General features: G+C 48.2%; 1 protein-coding gene across 3 annotated transcripts in view; it reads left to right on the top strand.

The window, feature by feature from the left end:
• CPAMD8 (C3 and PZP like alpha-2-macroglobulin domain containing 8) overlaps positions 1–15760 on the top strand; it is a 216235-nt gene that overhangs the window by 155107 nt on the left and 45368 nt on the right. For all 3 annotated transcript variants that reach the window (XM_033955244.1, XM_033955242.1, XM_033955245.1), the window contains exons 28-30: positions 107–263; positions 2898–2972; positions 15271–15436. In XM_033955244.1, the coding sequence (XP_033811135.1) occupies positions 107–263; positions 2898–2972; positions 15271–15436 (398 nt within the window). The remainder of the gene's footprint in view (positions 1–106; positions 264–2897; positions 2973–15270; positions 15437–15760) is intronic.

Below are 15760 nucleotides of genomic sequence, written 5' to 3'. Positions count from 1 at the left end.
AGACTGCACTACCTGAGGATCATGGAGCGCCTATTCAGCCATTTTGGATTCAGATTGGACTTGGACAACTTTTCCCTCTAAGAAATCATTTTCTCTTTTCTGTCAGGCTGACGGCATTTGTCTTAAAGTCCTTTGCGCAGTCTCGCAGATTCACCTTCATCGATCCCAAGGAGCTAAGCGCAGCAAAAGACTGGATCATCCAGCACCAGAAAGCAGACGGCTCTTTTCCTGCCATGGGGAGGATCCTAAATAAAGACATTCAGGTGGGCAACTGACACGCACTTTAATGATACCTTGTGATAGCCTTCTTTAGAACCTTAATAGGAAGTGATCTTAAGGCCTCATGTTTCAATTGAAAGAAGGAAGTGTTGGCTATTTTAATCTTAACAATTTTCATTGAACATGTGAAAAAGAACAAGAAAATACATTAAAATGCCATTGGAAAAAGTGCTGGCTATTTTAAAATGGATTCTGCATCCTGGTATGGCCAGCTCCAGCCTTTCATCTTTGCCAGCTGAGCAAAGTTATGACCAGCCACGGTTGAGTGAAGGATTACCCTTGTCTGTCCATCCCTTACAACCCAGTCCTAAGGGCACACTCAGCCAGTCCGGTTTTCAGGATATCCAAAACACTTTTTTGTGTTGCATGAGATGCAATGCCTGCTTGGTATGCAAATCCGTCTCATGCATATTCATTTTGGATATCCTGGAAAACTGACTAACTGGTTATGCCCCAAGGTCTGGAATGAGAAACCCTGTCTTACAACAATGCACTACATATATACGGTGAGATTATATTTGTATAATATTGTTTATCCCCATCAGCCTGCTCTTCATGGGTTGCATTCAGCTGACCATCATTACCCTTAGCCTGAATAAAGAGGAAACGGGGCCAGACCTCCACAAAAGCGAGACATATTACTGGAAACAGCTGCAAAAGTGATTTGATATAATCCTACTTGCTGGAAAACTTGGAGTGACTTCTCACTAGAGTAGTGTCTAATGAATGAGGAGAGCAAAAGGATGTAAGGAAGAACTGTGGGTTTGCAGCACAGTGCCAGAGTGCTGATGTTGTACAGCCCTGTGGATTTGATTTGTTGAGAACATTCTTTTCAGGGCCAGTGCAACACAGCAAGTGTGGTGAGAGATGCCCGGGATGGAGGCGCCGCACCCCCTCCCTCATCTCTGCCCCCCCACTCCTTCCCCACCCCCCCCCCCTGCCGTGCACGCACCCTCCTTCCCTTCCCCTGTATCTCTAGTTGTTCACCGCCTTGAGTAACAACTTCAACGTGCTCATCGCGATCCTGGTGGCTCTCCCTCTGACATTACTTTCCTACGCACAGCACCTGGAAGTGACGTCTCCAGGAGAGCTGACGCTGACACGAAGAACATGCAGCGGTGAACAACTGTCAGACTCATTTTCAAATTAAAGAAATTCAACTCGATCTCAGCCTTCTTCAAACAATTGCACTGGCTAACCCATCTCATCGCGGATATTCAAAATACCCTGCATCTTACACCACATAATCCATGGAAACTCAGCCACCCCCTCGCCCAACTATTCTCAACGGCCTGGTCCACCTCTAGGAGAATCATAAACAGAATGCAACTAAACCTGCCTTATACAAAAAATCTCCACTACAGGCGAATGTTTACCTCCATGGGAGTAAAAGCTTGGAATGACCTACCAGAAGTGATCAAAAAAGAAATCAACTATACGTCATTCCAGAAGAAGCTGAAAACTTTCCTCTTTGACAGCTGAACCAACATGCGTCTATTAGAAAAGAACCTAACCATTTCTCAGTCTGGACGAAGCTAACAACTCCTCCTGACAACTGAGTTTTTCTCGCACCCTTCTGTCCCTCCCTCTCAATTAAGGCCCTTCTTCCAATCTCCCCTTCTAACCCCCTCTGTAAGTTGCCTAGAGCCTGAATAGGTATGAGCGACACACAAATATTAGATTAGATTAGAGTATAAGGGAAGGGGGGCAAGAGCATGGTAAGGGGAGGGGGTGGAGAGGAGAAGGAGTGCCAGTGCCCCCACAAAGATGGCGCCCGGGGTAGACCCCCCCCCCCTTTACTGGTGGTAAGCACCATGCGAGGGATAGGGTTACCAGGCATCCGGTAAAATCCGGACATGTCCTCTGTTTAGAGGACTGTCTGGGTGTTTGGACAGACTTTCCAAAACCCGGTAGTTTGTCCAGGTTTTGGAAAGCTCCGACCTTCAGCCACATCTGGAGGGCCTCTGAGCATGCGATGGAGAAGAAAGATAAGGCCAGGGGTGCAACAGGGCTGGAGGTGAGCCTGCTAGTAGAACAGTGCAGGGCCATATATCTGGGTTGTTTCTTCCAAAAATCTGATAACCCTAGGGAGGGGGGCACCAAAATCTACTCAGACTACCAATCCAGTAAAGCATCAAAAACCCTAGCTCTGCTCCTCTTTCCTCATTATAGACGGTGAAGAAAGACCTAGTTGTAAACAAATCTTCCTTATCATCCAAGCCAAACCAATGAATTCTAAATTAAGGCTTTCTTTAACTGTTAGCTGTGCTCTACACTGATGCTGTGGTAAGCTCTAAAACAGTAACTTTAAACATTAGTCCATACTTTAAACAGCTGATATATAAACATACTTTAAATGCTAAAATTATTTCCTAAACTGATTTTGCTAAATAAGCAGAATAACAAAAAATAAAGATACTGAGATTACCATTGAACTCTAAGTCTTCCTTTTCCCAAGTTTAAATGCAATTTCCTAGCAGGTAAAATACCAGTGAAGCTTTCTTCCTCTGGAAGTCCTCTCATACCACATCTTCTAGACTAAGAACAGCTGATCTCTTTGATTTATGATCTCCTGATTTGTGCCTGCTAGGCATGTGTTTTCATTTTTTGTCTTTCAGGGTGGGATCCATGGAAAGATTGCTCTGACTGCTTATGTAGTGGCATCTCTCTTGGAAACGGGCATCTCATCTGAGGTATGATGCTGGAAATGCGGTGTTGGTCGTGTGATGAAAATTGTCATATGAGCTGGTGAACAAAAAATGTGTTCTGTGTGACATTGTCCTATGAATGAATATTTGCCACAGCCACAGAGCACAAATAGCTAGTTTGGGGGCCAAAATAGACATCCAGTTGTCCTTGACAGCTAACATTTTTTTCTACTATGTGGTCATGTTTTTTAAATCTTCAATCTATTCTACAAATTTAAATTTTTCTAGACTCAGAAAATCTAACTAAGAATAATGTTTTCCCTAGGAGTCATTAGTAAATGATGATACTGGAATTCAATGTGTTACTGTTATCATGTTTTTTTAAAAACAATCTACAACAGATAAAACTTATTCCAAATAGCTTAGCACATATGCTTTTGCAGGGGGAGAGAGAACTGATTATATCTGAGTTAGAAAACGAGACTGTGGAGGGAGAAGAGAGAGAGAGGCCCGACTGTGGAGGGGGAAGAGAGAGAGAGGCCCGACTGTGGAGGGGAAAGAGAGAGAGAGGCCCGACTGTGGAGGGGGAAGAGAGAGAGAGGCCCGACTGTGGAGGGGGAAGAGAGAGAGAGAGAGGCCCGACTGTGGAGGGGGAAGAGAGAGAGAGGCCCGACTGTGGAGGGGGAAGAGAGAGAGAGAGAGGCCCGACTGTGAAGGGGGTAAACAGAGAGGCCCGACTGTGGAGGGGGAAGAGAGAGAGAGGCCCGACTGTGGAGGGGGAAGAGAGAGAGAGGCCCGACTGTGGAGGGGGGGGAGAGAGAGAGAGGCCTGACTCTGGAGAGAGAAAAGCCTGACTGTGGAGAGGTAGCGAGAGAGAGGCCTGACTGTGGAGGGGGGTGAGAGAGAGAGGCCCGACTGTGGAAAGAGAGGGAGAGAGGGAGGCCCGACTGGAAGGAGAGAGAGAAAGGGAGGCCCAATTGTGGAGGGAGGGGGCGAGAGGCCCGACTGCGAAGGAAGAGAGGAGAGGGGAGGGAAGGAGACCTGACCATGGAGGAAGGAAGGAAGAGGATTCAAGAACGCAGGAAGGTGAGACTACGTGTCTTTAACACTTCAGAGCCCTAATGCAATGATCTTTGATCATGGAACGTTGGCCATCATCGGCAAAAACGAAGTGAAGGCATGGAGAAGCAAGTACTGTACTAAGAAGTCTCGTTTCACAACTTATGCTTGCTCTTCTAATTTTTGGATTGACACTCTGTGAAATTTTGTATAATCTTGTATTTTTCTGAACTACTTGAAAATTTAAATTCAACCTCAAGTTGTACAAAGGGGTTTTTCTGGCCAATGATAGAAGCATGGGGGAGAGACAGTGAGCAACCTAAGCTCCCCTTCATAGCCCTGGTGCAAAATTTGCCTCATGGCTTCTGAGGCTTTTTCCCCTCTGTTTGTATTTCATGATAAGTTCAGTAGCTGAGTGTTTAATAATAGGGGTCAGGCAATAGAGAGTATTTGCTCCCAGCACAAACAAATATATTACTGGAGTTTATTTGAATTGTTTGTGTGTGTTAGGTACCATTGACTCACGTTCGATGACCATCATCAAGTTTTTGTGGCAGAATACAGAAGTATATTGCCAAGCCATAAGTATATTCTTCTGCCCTGTATACATTCAGTGTTGTTGCTGTTGTCGCATCAGATGTGATCCTCCGCCTCCAACACTGCCCATCTGCTGCTGCCCAGATGGGTGATACATCATTAGTCTGACATCTCCCCTGAAACCTGTTTGCCTTGGGAGGCCTTGCTGGTAGCAAAAGTACAAACAGCATAGCTTTCAGCTTCTCAGATGCACTCAAGCCCCTGTAGTGACCAAGATGATAAAGGGATTGGAACTGCTCTCATGTGAGGAAAGGTTAGGGTTCTTCAGCTTGGAAAAGAAACGGCTGAGGGGAGATATGATTGAAGTCTACAAAATCCTGAGTGGAGTAGAATGGGTACAAATGGATCGATTTTTCACTCTGTCAAAATTTACAAACACTAGGGAACACTCGACGAAGTTACAGGGAAATACTTTTAAAACCAATAGGAGGAAATATTTTTTCACTCGGAGAATAGTTAAGCTCTGGAACGCATTGCCAGAGGTAGTGGTAAGAGTGGATAGCATAGCTGGTTTTAAGAAAAGTTTGGACAGTTTTCTGGAGGAAAAGTCCATAATCTGTTATTGAGAAAGACATGGGGGAAGCCACTGCTTGCCCTGGATCGGTAGCGTGGAATGTTGCTTCTCCTTGGGTTTTGGCCAGGAACTAGGGGCCTGGATTGGCCACTGTGAGAACAGGCTACTGGGCTTGATGGACCATTGGTCTGACCTAGTAAGGCTATTCTTATATTCTTACCATGACTGGAGGTTGAGTATAGGAGCAGCAAATACTCATAAATCTAGCCCTAACAATGCATATTTACAAGGGAGGTGTTCACAGGGGTGGAGTATGGGTGAAGCATAGGTATGTTTCCCACTTAAATAGAGATAACTTAGAGATACTGTTTCTTCTAAGCTGAGCAGGCGTCATCTACCTACAAGTCCTGCCAGTGGGTGGTGCTGTTTCACCATCACATTTTCTTTTTCTTTAACTTATCATATTTTCAATAGCAAGTGACAGGCAAGCTCTGCAGAACTCCAGAGAACTTACCTGTCTCTAGAGACTGAAAATACAATATTGAAGCTCCACCACTTACTAGTAGCACTGCAGTTGGAGGACTCGTGCTCAGCTTAGAGGGACTGGTGCTTACAGAACATTCTTACTCACATACCTGCCACATTTAGGCACTTGTACTTATATCAGCTCTCAGGCTGATATAACTGCGGGTGCTTAAATGTTAAATGCTCTGAGTTACGCTAGTATTCTGTAGCAGGACCTAGGCATTTAGGGCCTGATTCTGCAAATGCATTTCCCAATGGTAGGCAGCAGTAGGAGTCTTCCCGCCATCTCTCAGCCAGTCGGGATACACTTGAAAAAAAAAGGGGGAGGGAGGGAAGGACACATTGTAGGCTTGTGTTGCGTGTCTACAGAGACGCATAGGGATGCTTAAGCATACCCAAGGTGGGGCGTGAGTATAGTTTCACCCGGAAGTGCCTTTGGGGATCCCTATGCATCTCCGTAGGCACGAGACAGACACCTTAAATGTAGGCCTGCAAAAGGCTGGCTTACGTTTAAGGCATCTGTTCAGCAATGCAGATGCGATTCTCTTTAGGACGCCGATGCATGATTAAAATCCTAAAGAGAATCGGGCCCTTAGCTCCTACTGCCCTTACTCGAGAGCTTAAATGAATGTACCTAATTCTAGAACTGCCTCCTTAGTGCACAGCAAATTATATTCTTTAGCACTCTCCAGACCAGTAGAGGTTAACTTTACGATTGGGTATATATCTAATCATGACCAGCAGGTGGAGACTGAAAACAAAACTTTGGGACAGTATATCCTAGCCCCTCCTCTCTGTTTCCCTCAGTCTTCTTTCAGTCTCCAGCAGGTGTTGAGTGATCTGTACCCATCTCCCTTGGTAGGGCTGTTGGAATTTGTTTAGAGGTTTATTGTCCCTGTTTTTAGCCGGACGGAGCTTGGACGGACTCTGTTTGGGGGTTCGTCCGACCTCGGGGGTGTCAAACCCGGCGGGTCACGAGCGGGGTCCCTCCCCCCACTTCCTCCACCTCCCCATATTTTTTTAGAGGAGCCTCAGCAGTAAGCCTTGCCCCCTAAATCAAGCAAGGCATATTGCTTCGAGAGCCTGTGGAGTCTGTTCTGTAAAAAAAAAAAAAAAAAAATCCTGAGGTAGTGCTGGTCTGGAGGGTTGTATCCCTTTAAGAAAACTGTATTTTACTGTATTTTTTCAACTAACCGGCACTTTTTTTACAGCTAGGTCGCGTATGGAGCAATGAGCACTTCTAAAGGGAAAAAGTGCTCATTGTGCTCCAGACGCGAGGCACTCGCGGCCGGCCTGTGCAAGCGGTGTTCAGGCCGGTGCGGTGGAGGAGCTCCGTCGGCAGCGGCTGCAGGCGCCCAGAGCTCCCCGCCGATGGTGCCTCGCGAGTCGGCAGGGAACGGTGGAGAAGCCCGGTCTTCTCCGTCCGCCCACGGAGGGATTCCCCGAGCCGCCGACGGTCGGGTTTTAGAGGATTCCCTCTCAGCTGATATTTTGACAGCTGATGCCGGCTTGCCTGTTTTAGCGGCTGAGACTTTTCAGGTCTCTCAGCCGCTGCAGGCTATGGAGGGAGCTGTTTTGGCGGGAAAGACGCCATCTTCTCTGTCTGGCCCCTCCATTTTGTCTTCCACCTCAGGTGACCTTCCCCCTGTTTTGGCTAAGCAGGGGCAGGTTTCTGCTGGGTCCCCTGCTGTGGCAGGGAGTCCCTTGGGACCCTCGGGAGGTTTTTCCCCTGATTTTTTCTTTTCATTATGCAAAGCCTATTTTCAGGCGGCTGGGGGTCCCGGTTGCGCCCAGGGGGTCTCGGGGGGTGGGGTTTCCTCCGCGCTCCCTGCGGCTTTGCCTCTCTCGTCTGACGTGACGTCCCCTCCGCCGCCTCTCTTGTCCAAGCGTCCGCGGGTGTCGTGGGACGAGGATTTGTGGTCGGAGGAACGTGTCGGTCTGGAGGAGGACCTGGACCCTTCTGAGGAATTCCAGGACCCTCTGGAGGGGACGGAAGCTGGCGGCGGGTTGTCGGGTTTCCCGTTCTCCAGTGACGAGGCGTCCGTGGTGCGCCTTTTTCAGAGAGATGAGCTGCCTGACCTTATTCAACAGGTTTCTTCGGCTTTGCGTTTTGAGGACGCGCCGCCGGAGACTCCGCGTGTGGGGGACCCTCTGTTACGAGGGATCCGTTCCGTTTCCCGCTCTTTTCCTATGCATCAGGATATTCGGGATATTATTCTTGAGCAGTGGAAAACGCCGGAGACGCCGTTTCGGCTGGCGCGCAGCATGGCTCGCCTGTATCCCATTCCTGAAGGGGATCGGGCTACGTTAGCTTCGCCAGTCGTGGATGCGGTGGTCTCGGCTATTTCCAAGCGGCATACCGTGCCTGTTGAGGGCGGTTCTGCCTTGCGGGACTCTGAGGAGCGCAAATTGGAGACCATCCTTAAGCAAAATTTTCAAGTCTCTGCCTTTGGGGTCCAGGCGGCTATTTGTGGGGGACTGGTCGCTCGCGCCGTGTTTCGGTGGGCGGAGCGGGTCTTGGATCGAGAGTCTGACGACTGGTCTCTGGTGGATCAGGAGGTAGCGAAGATTGAGATGGCTGCCTCATTCCTCTCGGATGCTCTGTATGACTTGGTGCGGATCTCGGCTAAGTCCATGGCTTTTGGCGTGGCCGCAAGGCGTGTGTTGTGGCTGCGCGCTTGGGCGGCGGATGCTGCGTCCAAAGCTAAGCTTACTAAATTTCCCTTTCGGGGGTCGTTTTTATTTGGAGAGGACTTGGATAAGTTGATTCAGACTCTGTCGGACTCGAAAGTTCCCCGTTTGCCGGAGGACCGTGCCCGCCCGGCGTCTCGGGGTGGTGCGGCCCGGGGGCGTTTGCGGGAATTTCGCAAGTATCGCCCTGGGCGTGGGGCTGCTTCTTTCCAGTCTCCGGGGTTTTCCCGGGGTCGGTTCTTCCAGCGCATGCAGCCCTTTCGGGGGGCCCGTCGGGGGGCAGGGAATCCCTCCGCCGGTTCCCCCGCTTCCCGTCCTGCACAATGACGCCTTGCCGGCGCCCCCCTTGGTTCCGGTGGGGGCCCGGCTGCGCGACTTTTTTCCCAAATGGGCCGAGATCACGTCCGATCAGTGGGTCCTGGAGGTGGTGCGGGACGGTTATGCCCTGGAGTTCGCCCGCTCTCTGCCGGATTTTTTCCTCGCTTCTCCATGTCAGACTCCTGGGAAGACGCTGGCGTTTCGCCAGACCCTTCAGCGCTTGCTAGATCTCAGGGCAGTAGTTCCAGTGCCCCCCCCGGAGTGGGGCACGGGCAGGTACTCCATTTACTTTGTGGTGCCCAAGAAGGAGGGGACTTTTCGGCCCATCCTCGATTTGAAAGGGGTCAACAGGGCTCTCAAAGTTCCCTCTTTCCGTATGGAAACGCTGCGGTCGGTCATTCTGGCGGTTCAGCCGGGGGAGTTTCTCACTTCTCTCGATCTGACGGAGGCCTACTTGCATGTTCCCATTCGGGCCTCTCATCAGCGTTTCCTGCGCTTTGCGATCTTGGGTCGGCACTATCAGTTCTGTGCGCTTCCCTTTGGGCTGGCCACGGCTCCCCGGACGTTCACCAAGGTGATGGTGGTCGTCGCGGCAGCCTTGCGGTCGGAGGGCATCCTGGTACACCCCTACCTGGACGACTGGTTAATTCGGGCCAAGTCGTTGCAGGAAAGCTCCCGGGTTACGGCTCGGGTGGTGGAGTTTCTCCGGTCGCTGGGCTGGGTGGTCAACCTTTCCAAGAGTCGGTTGGTTCCGGCTCAGCGTCTGGAGTACCTCGGGGTGCTGTTCGACACCTCCTTGGGGAAGGTCTTCCTCCCAGAGGCCCGGGTGAGCAAATTGCAGTCTCAGATTCGCCTGCTTTTGGCGTCCCGGTGTCCTCGGGCGCGAGATTTCCTCCAGGTCCTGGGGTCGATGGCGGCGTCCCTGGACGTGGTGAGGTGGGCGCGGGCCCACATGCGTCCTCTCCAGTATGCTCTGCTCCGGAGGTGGTCTCCCCAGAGGCACGGGATGGATGTTCCGGTTCCCCTGCGAGGCTTGGCGCGCTGCAGTCTGCGTTGGTGGCTCCGGACCCCTCACCTAGTTCAGGGGGTGGGTCTGGATCTTCCGCAGTGGACGGTGCTCCTTACGGATGCGAGTCTCCTGGGTTGGGGGGCCCAGTGCCTGGGTCACTCAGCTCAGGGAACCTGGTCCACGGAGGAGGCCTCCTGGTCGATCAACGTGTTGGAGACCAGGGCGGTCCGGCTGGCGCTGTTGGCTTTCCACTCCCTTTTGTTGGGCAAGTCGGTCAGAGTCCTGTCGGACAATGCCACGGCGGTGGCTTATGTCAATCGTCAGGGGGGCACCAAGAGCACTCTGGTGGCGCAGGAGGCGGCTCGGCTCATGGTTTGGGCGGAGTCGCATCTTCTGGACCTCTCGGCCTCTCACATTGCCGGGGTAGAAAACGTTCAGGCGGACTTCCTCAGTCGTCACTTCTTGGATCCGGGAGAGTGGTGTCTCGGCGCCGAGGCGTTTCAGTTGCTAGTGCGTGCTTGGGGGCAGCCCCTGATGGATCTGATGGCTACAAGTGGCAACGCCAAAGTACCCCGCTTCTTCAGTCGTCGCAGGGACGGTCTGGCCGAGGGTCTGGATGCTCTGGTCCAACCGTGGCCAACGGAGGGGCTGTTGTATGTGTTCCCTCCTTGGCCATTAGTGGGCAGAGTACTGCTTCGCATTGTTCGCCATCCGGGGCTGGTGGTCTTGGTGGCTCCGGATTGGCCTCGTCGTCCGTGGTATGCGGATCTGGTGAGGCATCTGGTGGCGGATCCTCTTCCTCTGCCTCTCGGGTGCGATCTTCTGACGCAGGGTCCCATTCCCATGTTCGACCCGTCTCCCTTTTGTCTTACGGCTTGGCTCTTGAAAGGGGCCGCCTGAGTAAGAAGGGATATTCCGACAAGGTGATCTCTACACTTTTGGGGTCCCGGAGGCTTTCTACCTCTCGGGCTTATGTACGGGTTTGGCGTCTTTTTGAGGAATGGTGCCGAGCGCGGGGAGTGGTCTCCTTTCGCGCTTCTCTGCCTAACATTCTAGAGTTTTTGCAGGACGGCCTGGATAGGGGCCTGGCCTGGTCTTCTCTTCGGGTTCATCTGGCGGCCCTGTCGGCTTTTCGGGGGCTGGTGACAGGTCAGCGTTTGTCAGCCATTCCTGATGTGATTCGCTTTCTTAGGGCGGCCAAGTTGATCAGGCCTCCCATAAGGCCCTCGATTCCCTCTTGGGATCTCAATCTGGTTCTTTCTGTTCTAGTGCGCCCTACTTTCGAGCCGTTGGATGGCTGTTCGTTGAAGGACCTTACGCTGAAGTCGGTCTTTTTGGTGGCCATTACTTCCGCTAGACGGGTGTCTGAGCTACAGGCTTTCTCTTGTAGGGCTCCCTTCCTGGAGTTTTCGAAGGAGCGGGTTGTTTTGCGGCCTGTTCCTTCCTTTCTGCCAAAGGTAGTTTCTCCTTTTCATGTCAATCAATCGGTGGTCCTCCCGGTCTTGGGTAGTCGGGAGGGTTCTTCTGAGCAACGACAGCTGCGCAAGTTGGATGTCGGTCGGGTCCTCCATGCTTATGTGCAGCAGACCCGGGAGTTTCGGAGCTCCGATCATCTCTTTGTGCTTCTGGCGGGTCCTCGTCGGGGGGCTGGCGCTTCTAAGGCTACTATTGCGCGTTGGATCAAGGAGATGATTGCTTCCGCTTATCTTCTGAGTCAGAAGCCGGTTCCGGAGTTTCTCAAGGCTCATTCCACTAGGGGTCAGGCGGCTTCTTGGGCTGAGTCGTCGCTCGTGCCTCCGGTGGATATTTGTAAGGCTGCGGTTTGGTCCTCCTTGCATTCTTTTGTTCGGCATTATCGGGTAGATGTTCAGGCGCGTCGGGACGCGGTGTTCGGTGAGCGTGTTCTGGTATCGGCCCTTCGGGGGTCCCGCCCGTGAGAGGGACTGCTTTGGTACGTCCCAATCGTAAAGTTAACCTCTACTGGTCTGGAGAGTGCTAAAGAAGGAGAAATTAGGTTCTTACCTGCTAATTTACTTTCTTTTAGCTTCTCCAGACCAGTAGAGGTCCCCACCCTGTCTGTTGTTGTTGTTGTTGGGGCTGTTGCGCGGGCAGTTTTTTGGTTTTTGCTGCGGGTTCTAGTATTTTTCTAGGGCCGGGGAGAATTGAAGAACAGCGGCTGTGGCTCGGCTGGCTTAGCTGGCGAGCTGTGGGGACCTTCTTCCTTCGGGAATTTCTCCTCTGCATTTTCCAACAGCATTTTTGGGTATGTTATTTGTTACTCCTTTCGGAGTATTGTTTTTTCTCTCTGTTGTTTTCCAGTTCTTGGTTCTGCTTGGCTATTCGGCAGACTGAGGGAAACAGAGAGGAGGGGCTAGGATATACTGTCCCAAAGTTTTGTTTTCAGTCTCCACCTGCTGGTCATGATTAGATATATACCCAATCGTAAAGTTAACCTCTACTGGTCTGGAGAAGCTAAAAGAAAGTAAATTAGCAGGTAAGAACCTAATTTCTCCTTATTTCATGCCAGATTGATTTTAATTGGCTTTAGATTTAGAAAATTCTGAAAAATAATAAGATATGAAAAAAAAGATACACAAGTTTTTACTGGATAACTTTCGGGATCGGATAAGTCCCTATTTCATAGCTAAATTGAAGGAGTGGAGAAAACTCCTTCCATCACTTCTTGCTTAAGATTTCCCTTGAAAGATTTTATTTCCTGTGGAACTCTTTTGCATACAGAAGGTGAGAAGGATTTCTAATGCATTCCCCAACTCAGAGTGTAAATTAAAATCCACCTTTCCCTGGTGTGCTGTCTGACCCTGACCCCAACTCCTCCGAGCCAGGGGCAATTTTAGAACCATATAAAATAACTTTTGGGGCTGTGTGCACTCCTCTTTTTTTTTGGTACTTCTTTTTTTCCATATTCTTAAACATGTTCTTTTGTATTCTGTGAGACCTTTTGCAAAGGTACATTAGGGCCTTAACACGTGGAATAGCGCGTGCTAAATTGCCGTGTGCGCTAGCCGCTACCGCCTCCTTTTAAGCAGGTGGTAATTTGTAAAAGGAGCTCTTGGTTATGGTGGTACACCAAATGCTAATTTGTCTCTTCCACACAGGCTCTCGTTTATTTTGTTCTCTCCTAGGTAACAGATCAAGTTTCTTTAAAAGTTCTTATACCGCCCAATCAGCCTTCTAGGCGGTGTACAAAATTGTAAAGACATTTGTTGGCTAAAATACAAATTTAAAATGACAAAACATCGCCAGAAATAACAACAACATTCAGAGACATTTAAAAACCGTGACGAACAGGAACAAAAGGGGAAAAAAAAGGGGCTGGGACTACAATAAGCAAATAGAAAGAAAACATAGAAAGAAAAACAATAGGGAGGGGTGCTGATGGTAAAATCCATCTCAATTCTAGGTTGCCCTTAAAAGGACAGTTAGGTCTCAAAGGCATCGAGAAAAAGAAATGTCTTTAACTTCATCCTGAAATCGATGAGAGTTGATTTTTCACGTAAGTCAGGATACTATTCCAAAGAGAGGGGACAGTAACAGAAAAAAATTGAAGACCTCTTTGTATTTATGTATTTCAGTGATGGGATAGAGAGAAGGTTTTGAGCTGTAGATCTTAAATTCTTAGTTGGATTATAAGGGATAAGAAGGTTATTAATAAATTCTGGCTGGTTATTTTGTCTAGTTTTGAATGTTAATAAAATAATTTTGTACGTGATTCTGTGTTCTACTGGTAACCAGGGGAGTAACATGGTCATTTTTTTTTTTTTTTTGCATTAAATATAATTTTTACTGCAGTGTTCTGTACTATCTGGAGTCTTCTTATTTCCTTTTTTTGTTATGCCTTTGTAAAGGGCATTACAATAATCGATGCATGAAATCACGAGAGAATGGATCAAAATGTTCAGAGAACAATTTGGATAAGGATCTAATCATGCGCAGTCGATAAAAGCAATATTTGTGCAAAGCTGGAAAAACACCAGAATCTGTTTGGCTTGGGAGTTTCCATTCTAAGTTTGAAATGCTCCATCACAGATGAGCAAGTGTTTCTAATGAGGCAAGGAACCCAGGGAGGTTACAAAAGAGGGTAAAGGTTAAATCTTAGAGGAAATAAGAAGAGGCTAATTTGATCAAATGCAATTAAATTACTGCAATTATCAGAGCCACATTCCTCTGCTGTTAACTCACCAAGAGAGTTAATGAAATGTTTTTGCCAGGTGGGGGAAGGAGCAAAATCCATGTAATCCAACTGTAGAGGGCCATTTCCTGTGTTCTTTCCCCCCATACATACACACACTGTAAAATAACTCCTTTTTGAACTGAAATGTCTTAGTCCTCCAATAAAACAGATTTTTAGGTCCCAAAATAAATTTAATGTGGTTGCTGTGTTAGCACCAAAAGAAATAGTCTTATGGGGCAATTTTACTGTATAAACTGGTACCTAGAAATAGGTGCCACTTTGGTGCATTAAAGGTGGCATCAGTTGACAAGTACCTATATGCTCTAGACCAGTGGTTCCCAACCCTGTGCTGGGGGACTCCCCAGCCAGTCAGGCTTTCACGATATCCCTAATGAATATGCATAACTCAAATTCTTAAAACCAGCTATTAAATATTTAATACAAACAAGTATTATCTGATTCAATTTTAATCTTATCTCCCACAGTTGATTTCATTACAGTACTTTTACAACTTACCGATACTTCATTTATTAATAAATATCAGAATAATTTAATCAGAGAACCTAATCCCCATCACTCACACTCACACTCATTTCCCAACTTTCACACACATTGTGATTCCTTTTATCTAAAATTGGATCTTGGTTAGTTCATGAGTTCATTAGTCCATGATCATCTAGTCAGAGAGGCTTCAAACTGAGAGTTGCACAACAATCTAGCACATGAAAATCACAGTTTTCTTAAACACAATCGGCAGGCCTCTCTGTCCTCATGATAGTCCTGTTCTTCAGTTCATAAAGCATTCAGCTCAACACAAGACTATGTTTTGCCACCTGGCGTCTTCAGGAGCTGTGTTTGCAAGGCTCACCAACATCACAACTTCACCATTAAATTAAGCATGGTTCGAGCAGGGACCCAGGGTTTGGCACAAGCCGGGATCAGCTGACAAGCAGGAAGCACACCGTCTACCAGGAAATCAAACTGAATATGCATGAGAGAAATCTGCATATAATGCAGGAGACAGGCATGTAAATTTCTCTCATGCATATTCATTAGGGATATCTTGAAAATCCAACTGGCTGGGGGTCCCCCACGACAGGGTTGGGAACCACTGCTCTAGAAATTGTTCTGTAAGGCAGTGGTCCCCAACCTTTTTTACACTAGGGTTTCATCAAGACAATTTTTCCATGGACCAAGGGGGAGAGGGATTCAAGTGCACAATCAATAAAGTGCATAATATATAATCATTACATTTTATATTATGCAGTTTATTTCTGTTATTATTACATTGTAGTATATATATTAATACAACTCACCATAATTCAGAATCAGAAACTGCCTTAGAGAAAATTCCTAATAGACTTCTTACAATGTCATTAAAAGGCTAACCCAGCAAAACATGACATTTAATAAGTTACCTCCCTGTCTGCTCATTTAGGAGGAAAAATCAGCAGTGAACAGAGCAAAAAACTTCCTTGAATCAAACTTATATTCTGTTGAAGATCCATATACCACAGCACTGACTGCATATTCAATGACCTTACTCCACAGTAGCCATTCTGTAGCCGCCCTTCGGAAGTTGAACAGCATGGCTATCTCTCAAGGTATGTTGGAGACATTTACATTTTGAACCATTGGAAATAAAAGATCAAATTCAACTTACCTATGAGCATGGAACACATTTTATTATCTGAGGAAGGGCCGCTGGGAATATCTGCCATAGGGCAAAGTCTCTCCCTCCCAACCCCAATGGATTTAAATTAGGAAAAACCTTCAATATCATAGACAAGCTTAGGCAGTTCAGTGAGCTGAAAGGCAGGTAAGAAAATGAATGTAAAACGAGAAAGATCAATGTTTTGGAACTGGCTGGGGACTTGTGACCTACACTGGCCCAATGCTGGATACAAGATGTCAGGCTTGATGGATTA

Source organism: Geotrypetes seraphini, chromosome 8, assembly GCF_902459505.1.
Source record: "Geotrypetes seraphini chromosome 8, aGeoSer1.1, whole genome shotgun sequence".
Lineage (NCBI taxonomy): Eukaryota > Metazoa > Chordata > Amphibia > Gymnophiona > Dermophiidae > Geotrypetes > Geotrypetes seraphini.
This window is presented reverse-complemented; position numbering and strand designations above follow the sequence as displayed.